The 12,023-nt window shown below is 37.6% G+C and overlaps 1 protein-coding gene across 1 annotated transcript; it reads left to right on the top strand.

Annotated features, from left to right (window-relative positions):
* The first annotated feature begins 9,129 nt into the window (after positions 1 to 9,129).
* pde6gb (phosphodiesterase 6G, cGMP-specific, rod, gamma, paralog b) lies at positions 9,130 to 11,460 on the top strand. The gene is made up of 3 exons (XM_060844494.1): positions 9,130 to 9,290; positions 10,328 to 10,368; positions 11,321 to 11,460. The coding sequence occupies exons 1-3, from the start codon at positions 9,133 to 9,135 to the stop codon at positions 11,395 to 11,397; spliced, it is 276 nt and encodes a 91-aa protein (XP_060700477.1). The 5' UTR covers positions 9,130 to 9,132; the 3' UTR covers positions 11,398 to 11,460.
* Positions 11,461 to 12,023: the final 563 nt, after the last annotated feature.

Consider the following 12,023-nt stretch of genomic DNA (forward strand, 5'->3'; position numbering starts at 1 on the left):
CCTTTGACAAGCAAGACATAACATTTAGAGCTATACTGCTAAACCTAGGACATAAAGGACTTGCACAACCACAACCACACAAAAGGCTGCTGCATAAGATAAGGATGCAAGGCATTGTGGGCAATGTGTAGCATGGATAGAGGATTGGTTAATCAACAGGAAGCAAAGAGTGCGGATAAATGAGTGCTATTCTGGTTGGTAATCAGTGACTAATGGTGTGCCTCAGGGATCAGTGTTGGGACCCCAATTATTCACAATTTATATAGATGGTTTGAAGTTGGGGACCACGTGTAGTGTGTCAAAATTTGTGGATGACACTAAGATAGAGCAACGTATGCAGGGGACTGTGAAACTTTGCAAATGGATATAGATAGTTTAAGTAAGTGGGCAAAGGTCTGGCAGATGTAATACAATGTTAATAAATGTGAAATCATCCATTTTGGTAGGAGTAATAATAAAAAGGACCATTATTTGAATGTTAAGAATTTGCAGCACACTGCTATGCAGAGGGATCTGGGTGTCCTTGTGCATGAATCGCAGAAGGTTGGTCTGCAGGTCCAGCAGGTAACTGGAAAGACAGATGAAATTTTGTCCTTCATTATTAAAGGGATTGAGTTTAAACGCAGTGAGCTAATGTTGCAGCTGTATAGGGTGCTAGTGAGGCCACATCTGGAGTACTGTGTGCAATTTTGGCATCCTTATTTGAGAAAGGATATACTGGCATTGAAGAGGGTGCAGAGGAAGTTCACTAGGTTAATTTCGAAGTATAAGGAGAGACTGAGTAGACTGGGATTATATTCATTGGAATTTAGAAGAATGATGGGGGATCTTATAGAGCCAGATAAAATTATGAAGGGAATAGACAACATAGAAGTAGAGAGGATGTTTTCACTGGCATATACAGAAGCAGGCCAACTTGTCCAGTGGATCAGTTGTATAAGTTAAGAAACCAACCACCAACTTGTGATTGGGTTAGAATATTGCCACCAATTATCTTTCGCATTATTTTTAATCACCTGTGCGAATATGTTATGGCACTCACATGTGGCAGGTGGGACTTCAAATCAGACCATCTAGCCCTGAGGTAGGGGCACTACCCTGCACCACAACAGTCCAAACCCCTTTCTACATTGGGTATAAAAGTCTATTTGCTTACTAATGATAGTCGATTAACAATTAATGAGTTATAATGAGAAGAGCTAGTTATAATAAGGTGTAGTTTATTGTATAAGTGAAATAGGTACAAATTATATTACTTAGCTAGGAATAATAACTTGGGAGGCAATGATGATACATCTGTCTCCATCAAGATACTAAGCTAGATTCAACAAATTGGATGAAGCCTCCAACGCTAATTCTTTCAGAATCCATTACATTTTACAACAAAGTCCATTCCAGCTTCAGAGCTGAAAATGTGTTGCTGGAAAAGCGCAGCAGGTCAGGCAGCATCCAAGGAACAGGAGATTTGACGTTTCGGGCATAAGCCCTTCTTCAGGAAGGGCTTATGCCTGAAGAAGGGCTTATGCCTGAAACATCGAATCTCCTGTTCCTTGGATGCTGCCTGACCTGCTGTGCTTTTCCAGCAACACATTTTCAGCTCTGATATCCAGCATTTGCAGACCTCACTTTCTCCATTCCAGCTTCAGGCTTCATTTCAATATCCTCCCATCCTTTCTCATTGAAATCCAGCAGCAAAGACCTCTCTTGATATTGATGCATTCTCACACCAGAACCAAAAGCTAGCACTGTTCTGGCTTTATTAGATGCTAGGACCTACCAGCAGCATTTCCAGCAATAATTATTCATGAGACCACCACAGGGGCTGCCGACCTGAGAGTTGGCAGCTCAGCAGCTACCCTGAGCAGAGGCTATTCACGTGGTTGTGATAGCCTGGGTGAATGTGAGTACTGCAGATGCTGGAGATTAGAGTTGAGAGTGTGGTGCTGGAAGAGCACAGCAGGTCAGGCAGCATCCGAGGAGCAGGAGAGTCGATGTTCTAGGCAAAAGCCCTTCATCAGGTAACCTGGGGCCTGCCTCTGAGGAAGGGTCCTGAGTTGTTATTACATCAATGGTGACCATTGTTGCTAGGGTGATCCTCCTTGCGCTATCAAACACCCATCAAAGGTGCTCTTTCACCCCAGTTGAAACCCACTGGATGCCACCAGGATTTACGTGGCATCCCGCCCACATTGTTGTGGGCATTTCTGATGTGGGTAAAATATCAGTGCAGATGTCAATGGTGTCAGGAGGCAATGATGACACTTAATTTAAAAACTACGTAAGGAGCTTAATTGGACACCCACTGGATGGCTAAGTTGTCATGTTTCCATCACTGGTAAAACAGCATGGTTATGGAAAGATAGTGGGCTCCCATCCTAATGCTCATCTTCAGAAATATTGTTACTGCTCCTCCTGCCAGCCTGTCTAAAATGGATAGGACCATTCAATCTCAGTGTCTACTGTATCATAATCTTTCAGAATTTTAAACAGATCTATTTAACCCTCAGCTTTCTCTTTTCAAGTCTCTTTGTCCTTTGCTGTTAGGTACAGCCTCAGTTCTGGTATCATCCTTGTTAATCTTCCTTGCACACTCTCTAATCTTCCTCTTTCCTTCTTATAATTCACTGACCAGAATTGTACACAGTCCTCCAAATATGACTGAACCAAGACTCAAAGCTAATTTTTTTATGTGTCATCTCTACCATACGTCAGGAGCGTCTCAGAACTGACAGCCAGACTACTGCGACCCTTAGGACTCATAACAGCACACAAGCCAACATCCACGCTCAGACAACAACTCACTAGAACAAAGGACCCAATACCCAGCATGAGCCAAACTAACGTAGTTTACAAAATACCATGCAAGGACTGCACAAAACACTATATAGGACAAACAGGAAGACAGCTAACAATCCGCATCCATGAACATCAGCTAGCCACAAAACGACACGACCAGCTATCTCTAGTAGCCATACACTCAGACAACCAGCAACATGAATTTGACTGGGAAAACACCACTATCATAGGACAAGCCAGACAGAGAACAGCCAGAGAATTCCTAGAAGCATGGCATTCATCCCCAAACTCCATCAACAGACACATTGACCTGGACACCATATACAAATCACTGCAGCTGAAACTGACACCCGGAAGCAGCAAGAACAAACCAATATATCAAAACATTTGTTTTGATATGCCCTCAGAACCAAGATTACATGGTGGGGAAATTATTAGGGCCTAATAATGAGGTTGCCAATCAGACTGATCATGTGGGTTTGTAAGAATCCTGAACTGTATATTGACCTGTGAGCATAGGCTTTTAGTAGGTGACTGTTGAGACCATTGAGAGAGTCCTCAACAAATGTGACTAAAAAATGAATTTGTTCAATTTCTCTGCTCAACAGTAAATTTGAGTGTTTAAGTTCAGTAAAGAAACTCTTTGATGTAGCTGCAGATTAAAATATCGCAAATATGTCATCTACATATTGAAAATAAGCAAGGGACTGGATGTTAGTGGCCCATCAAAAATATATTTTCGTTGGTAACCAACAAAGATATTACTAAGAGCTGAGTCTGGGATTGAACCCTTGGCAATGCTATCAGTTTGATGAACTCAGATTCAGATACTGGTGGAATGACTAGATTGCAATGATATAGTGACACAGTTCAATTGTCAATGATGTCTTTGAGTGGTATGTTGGTGAATAAGCTAACAATGTCAGAGTTTCACATGAATTTATTATTGATCTCAGTATGTATGCCTTAGCAAAGGTAAATTAGATTTGCATTTTGACGCATTTAAGCATGCTAGATGTAAATCCATAAACACACAGGATCCCGGTTTATGTGGGCAAAAGGAACTTGTACATTTGTTGCACCATTTTCATAAAGAAAAGGTCATGGAGATAACAAATCTCTGTTGAATCCCCCATGGCAACACACTGACCAAACAGAATCTACCTTCCTGGTCTGAGAACAAAGATCGACAGTTAACTGTTCCTCCATGCCAATGATTACCGAACTAATCAGCACACTCTTCTCATGTTGTAGAAAATAGTCTCCCTTTATTCAAGTCTGTTTCTTGAGTTCTGGTTCAGTTTAGAGCAGGATAAAAAAAATCAACTCCCTGCCTCCATTTAGCAATATTTAAGCTTTGTATTCTCAAGCAATTATTTACTGTAAAATTGTACTGCCACTATTAAGGAAGATCTATTATTCTCAGGATGACTTATGTTGAGCACTTCAATGCCAGCCTTGCCAGCAGTTTGCAAATCTTGTGAATTATTAAAAAGTTAGTCATACATTCTTAGATTCATAGAGAGGTACAGCACAGAAATAGACCTTTTGGTCCAACATGTCCATGGCACCCAGATATCCTAAATAAATCTAGTCCCATTTGCCATTATTTGGCCCCTATCCCTCTAAATGCTTCCTATTCATATACTCATCAGATGCCTTTTAAATGTTGTAATTGTACCAGCATCCACCACTTCCTCTGGCAGCTGATTCCATACACCCACCATCCTTTGTGTGAAAGTGTTGCCCCTTAGGTCCGTTTTATATCTTTCCCCTCTCACCCTAAACCTATGCCTTTTAAGCTCCCCTTCTCCAGGGAAAAAAAGCCATATCTATTTACAGTATTCATGCCCCTCATGATTTTATAAACCTCTATAAGGTCACCCCTCACCCTTCAACACTCCAGGGAAAACTGCCCCAGTCTATTCAGCCTCTCCCTATATCTCTAACCCTCCAACCCTGGCAACATCCTTGTAAATATTCTTTGAAACATTTCAAGTTTCACAACATCCTTTCAATAGCCTTGGTTAACAGATCAAGAAATGTACCTCATAATACCAATTTGTGTTTCTGTCCTCTTTTTCAAGGCCTCATAACTCAAATTTTCCAAAACATAATTGTTAAAAAGATGCCTAATTGGGACTCCACTCAGGATTTCATTAGGAGTTTAGGCCTTCAATATTACATTCAATCAATTTGGTTCAAAAATATAACAACCCAATGTATGTCCCTTTGTAAAAATAAATTTTGACCCAACTTTTTGTTGCACAGCACATCTTATTCATTCATATGTGTAGATTTTAAATACCTTTGCGTGGCAGGTTACTGAACAATGTAAGTCAGTACTGGTGGAATGAGGGAAACAAAGTATCTGAACTTGAATGAACAAGACAAGCAATAAGCTGTCTCTTCAATCTGTCTAAAAGAATGGTAAATTACCGTGAATGAATTCACTGTCAAATCAATTACAAGAGGAAAGACAATGAGAAGGAAAGACAGATTGAATTAAGGGAGAAGAAAGAATTAGTAAGAGAGAATAAAAATTACATTTTTAAAGTATTCAAAGTTTGATAAAAGAATAAGACACCAGACTTGGATTAATTTATTTTCAGAGTCAGAGAAGTTAATTTAAGTAATCAATTTATTAAGTCATTGCAAGGTACAAAGGTACTTTGCCTTGAACAGACAAGACTTGGCCTTCAGTGATGTGTTTAGTTTCTATCCACTGTGAAAATGAAGCGCATTTACAGCATTCAATGTACTTCAGAGCTGAGGAAGACAATGAAGCTAACAGTGGGGTGGCACAACTCAGACTGCAAGCTTTGAATGTTTGAAGTCATTGCAGATCTGTCCCTCTACTGAAGTTGTATAATTTGCTCAGTAATAATGGACAACAATTAATAATGAATATTATTACCACCACCTTTAAATTGAAAGCAAAACCTGGGACAATGTTCCATATGCTCAAATGATTCCACAACCTTTTTTAAAGTGCTTGATGATAATTTCCGATCTTATTAGTTTCCCACTATTGGCAGCTCTCATATTATGACAACTGAATTCTCCTCTACACTTGCTTCTGTATATTTCAATTTTTTAAAAAAATTGCCTGATATCATAATTTAAAGTGAAAATACACAAAATATTCAACATTCTTGGTTTTGGAATGAAATAGGAGATTGTAAAATAAATTCTGCTCTGTGATACAAAACACTAAAAAAGGTGACATTTCAATTGAAGCTCAGCTTATCTTCTTCATATCAGCTTTTACTCCATCAGTTACGCCATCAGATTAATATGTGATGTCAATATCCTATTTATGGATCAATAAAAGGTGGATTCAGAGCAGCAAAGATCCAGAACCACGTAGATAGAAAGACAGAAGCATTGACGAGAGCTAGTTAGGGCTCTCGCCTTTCAGTTGGCGAATGTTCCCCTTTGCCTCCACATAGTGGTGAGTACCTGGTAGTTATACTTCTCAACAACGCTGTATTCCCTGTAAAATATAGAGCACATTTCATATAATTAGGATAAGCTTTGTGATATATTCAGTGGGAAATTTTAAGAATATTTAAGCTAACTGAGTCAATAATGATGAAAAATGTTAAAAGTCCATTTCTCAACTATTAAAGTCAGTACTTGCATAGAAATCTTATGGGGCTATTTTTTTACTCCAGAAATATTATTTATTTGAATATTAAGCTTGACATTCAAATGTTGTTTACCCACACTATTATCTCTTTACCAGGTTTCTATTGAAACAAATTTTTAGAAATTGTTTATCTTTTAAAATGTCTATCCTTAAAGAAGCACAATCTTAAATGCTGGGCATCTTATTATCAAATCTTATCAAACTCTGTTATATTTGTTTAAAAATACCTTTATTTTTAAAATGTGCTGTAATAATCAGGAAGGTGCATTCAGTTTTTGCTTATTCTTCTTGGTTTGATAATATGCATTTTTACATCAAGATCATTGCATAAAATTCTTATAATTATTTTACATTAGGAAATGATTTCCTTTATGGATCTAATGTAATTGGACAGGAAATAATGATGCCAACATGTTAAAGATTTGTATCAAAGTATTGACTTCCTCAAAGTTTGGGAGAAGATTTGTAGCTCAGCTGCTCGTTGTTGTTGTGGTTCTGTTCGCCGAGCTGGGAATTTGTGTTGCAGATGTTTCGTCCCCTGTCTAGGTGGCATCCTTAGTGCTTGGGAGCCTCCTGTGAAGCTTCATAGGAGGCTCCCAAGCACTGAGGATGTCACCTAGACAGGGGACGAAACGTCTGCAACACAAATTCCAGGCTCGGCAAACAGAACCACAACAAGTGTTGACTTCCTATTAGTACACTTTGTTGATTGATTCTTCCAAAGTATAGCACTGCTGAATTTCTTCTGTGTGTTTTGGAACAAGCTAAGTTTTTTTGGGTGCTGATTAGTCTTTTGTATTTCGGATTACATCCCAGCCTAAAATTCAACAATTCTAAAATTCTCCGATTGGGTAAGCGACTGCTCCTATTAAACAGATTATGATCTCAAATGGATTTGTTAAAGTATACCAAATTAATAATGCATGTAAACCACTATTTTTTTCACAATCTATTTTTCATTATACAGAAAGTTACCAAAAAAGTACATTGAATTCATTGGTCACACAGATTCAATAGTTATTGAGATACAAACGTGAAGGTCCCACTGTGTGGAAATAGGATTTCAACCTAAGTTATACATGCTTAGGAGAAGAGCTTAAATATTTGTAAAAGTCACAGAACTGAAGTAAAATATATGTTTATTTACTTGTGGGTAATGAGGACCTTTAAGAGAGATGCATCTGACCTGCACTCATTTGAAATGATCACTTGACCAATGCAGCCACTGAAGAACAGGTGGCTGTTTGTCAGGGATTTGTGTAAATAAGCCTCTTACTCATCTGTACTCCCGTATTAGCAAAATTGTAACTGAACTAATTAATGAAAATGCAGCGATAGCATATTGGGAATCATTTGACCTTGAAACCCAATTTCAGGATATGCTTTGGTACAAAATGATCCTTAGTTTATTTGCAATGAACTACCCTGTTCTAAATGAGAATATTAGTCACAAGCTTAAAAGTACTTACATTAATTAGTTCACTTTTCCATATTTATTTACATGAAAACAGTTTTGAATACAAAATAACACACTGACAACTTGATTCTTAATTCTTTTTGTTAAGTCTTCTTACCATTAAATAGTTAATCAAAATAACTGTGTGGTGCAATTACCAAATTACAAAGACAATCACAAAGACAAATGCAACAGGGAAAATAAATATGCTGACAAAAACCCAAAAGGGAACTTTATTAAAAACATCTGGAAACTGTGTGATTGTAACTAAAAATCTTATTGATTGACATAGCCTTCCAAACCTGCATATAATATTGATTCAGTCATCCAGTTTCAATAACTCTGAGCCTTTGATAAATTGCACAGTCTGAGTCAGGTAAATTGTTGATCTGGTTTAGTTGTAAGCGTGTACAGAAATGGGTGTTATGTTGAAGTGAAACATGATTGAAATTAAGGGTACTAAAAGCTCCCAGTAATATGATCCACTTTTCAGCACCAAACACAGAATCATAGCTCAGCGTTTTACCTGAACATGTGGCTATTCAGATTCCAATACTTTGAATTACTTTGTAAAAGTTTTTCACCAATCATAGAAACTTAGACATACAGCACAGAAAGAGGCCACTTGCTTCATCATACCTGCGCTGGCTATATTAATAAAAAAAAGTATAGTCCAAATTGAATGGAGTATTTTATAAATTAGTTCTCAAGATCACAAAAATCTAGCATTACCTTGTATTTCTTGCCTGTTATGTATATTTACTTGTATGATGTGTTATTTGCATCCAATTTATTTAGTCAGAGTTATCATCCCTAGAATCCTGGATCACTCTATTTTTATTTCATTGGCAGCTATTTACTTAAATAAACATTGGAAGAAAGAAAAGATGAAAGGGTTAATTCTTTCAAACTTAAATCCTTTGCCAATGCCCTCTTCTTGCTACTCTCCAGTCTTTGCAATCCTATTACAAGCAGAACTGTTGGAAAGTAATCCCATTGTCCCTGCCCTTGGGTCTCATTCTGAAGATTAAGATTAGACTAAGCAGTGTCGCACTGACTCTGTGCTAATCTAGGAGGTGAAGTAACGTCGCTATATTTACAACATTACATTAACTGGTAAAGATTTTGTCTCTTTTGAAATATAGTACCCTAGTGAAGTGCAGTACAAAAAACAGTAACTATGGCAGCAAACCCCCTGGAAATTCAACCCAACTTGAAAGCACAAGAGATGGCTCTCTCTTTAGAACCACCGAAACCTTTGGGAGAAATTAAATCAGCCACAAGAGTAACTGGAGGACCAGCAACTCCTAGGAAAGGACCACCAAAGTTCAAACAAAGACAGACAAGACAGTTTAAGAGCAAGCCACCAAAGAAAGGAGTACAAGGGTAAGAGGAAAAATAAATGCAGAATCAATTTAATTTAAAGGTGTGTAGCATCAGTGGAATTGTTGGGTGGAAGTAGACGGATGAAATTAAAGCTAAACTGAGTTCCAAAGCTGTTTAATGGATAAAACTATGAAATATGCTGTCAAACAATTATTTCAGTTTTCTCACATGTAAGAGCAGCTACTACCTCTACCCTGCTCCCCATTTCTTCCCCCCCACCCCACCCTCCCCCAGCTCCCCCCAGCTCTCAACATTTTCAGAATCAGCAACATTAACTGACAGTAATGACTGGTGATTTTGAAAAGTCTAATGGATGTTCAATTCATTTCCAATCAAATAACCTTTCAATTGTTACCACAGGCTGTCCAAATTCCCAAAGAGCTGCTTTGATATTATTGGTGGTGTTTCAGTGCAAAATGCACTAAAAGAAAAGGGAGCTGATTAAATCAAAACGCTAAAATCAGTGTTTAATTGGGTCAGCATTCCCTCAATTGAACTTGCCATACGTATGTTACTTCCAGTTATGTAAAGCTAGACTAGAATGTACAGCACAATACTGTGTAGTGGTAAAATGCAAGTTTTGGCTTGCAATTTCTCTATGCAAGGGATAATTAATAATAAAATGCAGGATCAACCAAGTTGGACGTCCAGCCCCTGCTCAGAATGGCACTGGGGCATGGTGACTTATTACACACTTCACTGCATTTATTTGTTAAATACAAGTGACAATGAATCATTGAATTCAGCTCAGATAGTTCATCTTAACTAAAGCAGCTGATTAGCTAATAGCTTCTCTCAATAGGGAAAGTGCATTTCAGTGAGGGAAATATCAAGCAAGGTTTTCAATCCTGCTCACTGTCCAGTCAATCAAAATGCAACGGTGTGGATTTTGGACAAGGACAGAACCAATTTCAACTATGATGCTACCCGCTGTCAAATAGCCTTTTAAAACTTGATGTCTGTGGACATAAGGCAGATTACAACCTGTAGGATGGTTTAGTATGAGTTGCTAAATAGTGTTTCTGCCTCTCCCATAGGTTTGGTGATGACATTCCTGGAATGGAAGGATTAGGCACAGGTAGGATTTCATTTTTAAACTTGCTGTTCTTCATTATTCTGGACACATGTTACACATTATTAGTGGACAGGGACTTATTTCATAGCATTTGATTTGATTTATTAGTTTCTCATGTACCTAAGTACAGTGAAAAGTTTTGTTTTGTGTGCAGTACAGGCAGATTATAACATACAAGGTTGATAGGATGATTAAACAGGGTAGGGAATACAAAGTTACAGCTGCAGGAGAAGGTGTACAAAACGCAAGACCAACATTAGATTTGAAATTTTTGAGGTCCATTCAGAAGTCTAATAATAGAGGGCACAGAATGCTATTCAAGATAGGCATTGACAGTTTTATTGCATTCACACTGTGCCAATATTATCCTAGTTTAACAGTTTAAATTGGCATCAAATGGAAATAAAAAAAGACAACACATTATGTCAGAAAGCAGTCTTACAATATGGAATATGTGTTAGCCGACCCTTCAATAATTTCATTCATCACAATCTCTTTTAATTATTAGTGTTTATTTGAGCTGCTGTGTGCCTTTTAAGTCGATAACAATGGGTGGAAAGTGTTCAATGATAACTATTTTCCTGTAAACTAACTAGTGACCTTTAGTAGTACATGTTGTAAAGTAATGCTTCTGTGACACTGTGATACCACTTTGACAGTTATCCAATTAAATTAAACTAACCTTTCCGTATCAAGCTATTAATGCAATCAGACAATACATATTTGTTTTATCAAAAGATGTTATTTATTATGGCAGAAATTATAATTAAAATATACCTTACAAAAATCACACTGTATGATAAAAGAGAAGACCATTCTTTCTTACCTAGAAGAGTGATCAATTGTCTACATGGGTGTAAAGGCTGAGGAAAATGAAGTGTTAAGCACTTTAAATGATGGTGGTAACACAACGTTAACTGCATTATTGCTGAAATTGTCCTTCTTTGGTTTATAGATATCACCGTCATATGCCCCTGGGAGGCCTTCAATCACCTGGAATTACACGAATTAGCACAATATGGTATCATCTGAAGTCGCGACAGAACTCTGCATTTTTACTGTGTTCCTTGGAAAAGTTTCCAACTCCACCCTGTCCTCCCCTCTCTATTTCACCAGTGGCTTCAAAAACAGAAAAGAGGCCAAGCCTCTTGCACAACTGCAAAGGAAAGCATAGTAGTAAAAACAAACTCTCCTTTCCAGACTCACGTTTTCTTTGTAACATACTTCACTTAAAACATGAGTATGTTTCCTGAAATGTATCACTCAGAATTATTGTCTCTTGTTATCATCAATGCTGATCATTCCTCAACTCACCTTCTTTCCAACAATATTAGCTAAAAACTTTTTAAATCCATGGACATATTGGCATGAACTGTTATGCTTTTTTTTAAATGCACATCTCTGTAAACATCATGATGGCACATATGCAAATCCATTCTGATCATTGTGATTCTATAAGTATTGAACTTTGTAGGAGAACTATGTATGTGTGTGATTCTGTGAATGTCCAAGGTGGAATTCAGAAATCCCCAAAATCCCTTACGCATACCTCCTTCTGAATGAGAGACTGACCCAAAACAGCACTGCATTACTGCTAGTATCCATGAGTCAAATCATGTTTTCTCTATGACTTATTGCAATGTTCAAGTTTTAAATAG

Source organism: Hemiscyllium ocellatum, chromosome 25 (assembly GCF_020745735.1).
Source record: "Hemiscyllium ocellatum isolate sHemOce1 chromosome 25, sHemOce1.pat.X.cur, whole genome shotgun sequence".
NCBI classification, from domain to species: domain Eukaryota; kingdom Metazoa; phylum Chordata; class Chondrichthyes; order Orectolobiformes; family Hemiscylliidae; genus Hemiscyllium; species Hemiscyllium ocellatum.

What these genes read in the sequence shown, in the direction of transcription:
- pde6gb (XM_060844494.1), top strand. Translation starts at nt 9,133, where the DNA reads ATGGCTCTCTCTTTAGAACCACCGAAACCTTTGGGAGAAATTAAATCA. An exon ending in CCAAAGAAAGGAGTACAAGG is followed by an intron (nt 9,291 to 10,327) that starts GTAAGAGGAAAA and finishes CCTCTCCCATAG; the next exon opens with GTTTGGTGATGACATTCCTG. An exon ending in AATGGAAGGATTAGGCACAG is followed by an intron (nt 10,369 to 11,320) that starts GTAGGATTTCAT and finishes TTTGGTTTATAG; the next exon opens with ATATCACCGTCATATGCCCC.